Genomic DNA, 2,282 nt, shown 5'->3' on the forward strand with positions numbered 1-2,282 from the left:
TCTCGAGGGTCGCCAAATCTGACTTCACCACCTTCGTGAGGTTGAATTTGTTGCGACTTGCGTTTCAACGTCCCAAACCATCTCAGAGAGCGCATCTTCCGTTCACCAACCCTGCGATCATCCCTACAGAGGACGTGGTCATCTCAATACCCATTCTTCGATGTGGTGTATCGGTCCCATTTCATCCTTTCGTCGCAGCCATTCTCAGGCGATATGACGTATCGCCCTTTCAGCTAACACCCAACAGTTATCGCACTGTACTAGCTTTCTATGCGATGTACATGGAGTATGCCCATAGGGCACCGTCAGTAGAGGAGTTTAGTTACTTCTATGACATAAAGAGCGTGGGTCTTCATAACGGCTTCTATTGCTTTAGTAAATGGGCGACTTCTGAAATAAACGGTGTCGAGGGGATGGTATCGAACATGGGTGACTGGAAGTCGAAGTGGTTTTATGTTTTTAAGGTTCCTGGGATTAGAACTGACTTTAATCGCAGACCCAGTATGTCGCGTATTTGTTGACTTAGATATAATTTTTACTTTGTTCTCTGAGATCTTTTGCTAACTCGCTTTTTGTTGTTATCGCAGATAGACCAGCTCGACCAACTCTTGACTCGACTAGAAAGGAGACAGCTGAAATTCTCGGGAGTCTTCCGGTACAAGATCGCGACTGGCGATTACTGTGCACAACTGCGAAATTGCGAGAACACCAGCTGATCCCTGAGAACGCGAGTCTTCAACGGGAGCCAGTATATAAAGAACCATCTGAGAAGCAGCAAGAGCGGATTGACAAACGTCTTTCTAAGCAAACTCCTCGGCAAATTTCAGGTAACTCGTCTTTTTGCTATAAACTGATGGGTAGGATTGTGACTTTTTACTTATCTGTCCTTTTTGCTTGTAGACATGACTTTTTTGAAGTCTGCCCCCGTCCTGAAAATCAAGCAAAAGGGTGGAACACCGGCGACTTCGCCGGTCGTCGCCCAAAAGAGGAAGAGCGATGTGATGGCTTCGCTTGTCGCAGATTCTTCCAAGAAGTTGGCCAAGACTACTCAGGATAAGGGGAAGAAAGTCGTCATCGACTCTCCAGTTCGTGCTCGCGACTTCCTGGCCATGCAGGAAAAATTTCTGACTGAGATCCCTTACGAGGATCTCGTTGCTCGATCTACTGAACTGGCCGCGCAATCCATGGCTTTGTTCATAAAAGCCGCGGCTACTCCTTCTAAGGAAGCCGACTCGCTGAAGAGGCAGAACGCCCATTTTCAAGAAAATATAAAGAAGCTGAAGCAGGAGGTGGCGAGGATTGAGGAACTTAACAAGGCCAAGGAGAAAGAGCTCGAGGAACTCAGCAGGGCAAAAGAACAGGCGGAGCTCGAGGTGAAGAAGTCGCAGACAACGATTGCCGAGATGACTCGCGACTTGGAGGCTGAGAAAGAGAATGGGAAGAAACAGTACGATCAGGCTGTGTCTGATTATATTTATACCACTCTTTCTAAAGTCCCCGACTTTGAATTCTCGCTTTTTGGAGCTGAAGCTGCTGAGATGGCTGAAGCCTTTCGTGCCATGTCGCCTACCCAGACTCAAGGTGGGGGAGGCAACCTTCCAGACGAGGTCGAGGGCGTACAGGCTGAAGAGGTCGAGAATGAGGTCGTCAGCAAGGTCGTGGACGAGGCTGCTCCTGATGAGACTACTACTGCTGCTCCAGATGCTTGATTATCTTCCAATTGTTGTTTAATTTCACTCTTCTCTTTTTTTTTTATATATGCGGTACATGGGTACTCGCACTTATGTACTTGAACAAATTTATTTTACCTTTTGAACAAATTTCTATCCTCGCGGGGATAGCTTACATTTTAATATTTACGCAGTACACGGGTACTTGCGATTTTATATATTTTTAACTTTGATTACAGCTTGGTGTAATCGCAATTTTATATATATATATATATATGCGACTTTAATTACAGCTTGGTGTAATAAAGTAGGAGAAACTTTGAAGTTGGTAAATTAAATTACTCGAAAAACTTAGCAAGTAGTTTTATTCATGCAATTAGTAGTACATGCGGGCATACATCCCCCTATACTTAGGATTTATTTTGAACAAAAAATATCTAAGTATAAGTACTCGAATTAACATAACCGAATAACGCGAATATTACTGATAATAAAATTTCAAGCTCTCGCTATTCCATGCTCGTGGAATCGCGGTTCCATCGAGTGTTGCGAGTCGATAAGTGGCATCACCAATTTGATCTGCGATTATGTATGGTCCTTCCCAATTGTCCC

General features: G+C 44.6%; 1 protein-coding gene across 1 annotated transcript; it reads left to right on the forward strand.

Moving 5' to 3' along the window:
• Nucleotides 1-441: 441 nt before the first annotated feature.
• LOC133037868 (uncharacterized) lies at nt 442-1,906 on the forward strand. The gene is made up of 2 exons (XM_061115600.1): nt 442-827; nt 901-1,906. Exon 2 carries the CDS (start codon nt 903-905, stop codon nt 1,707-1,709), a length of 807 nt encoding a protein of 268 aa, XP_060971583.1. The 5' UTR covers nt 442-827; nt 901-902; the 3' UTR covers nt 1,710-1,906.
• The last annotated feature ends 376 nt before the right edge of the window (nt 1,907-2,282 follow it).

The sequence above is a fragment of the Cannabis sativa genome, chromosome 5 (genome assembly GCF_029168945.1).
Source record: "Cannabis sativa cultivar Pink pepper isolate KNU-18-1 chromosome 5, ASM2916894v1, whole genome shotgun sequence".
NCBI lineage: Eukaryota > Viridiplantae > Streptophyta > Magnoliopsida > Rosales > Cannabaceae > Cannabis > Cannabis sativa.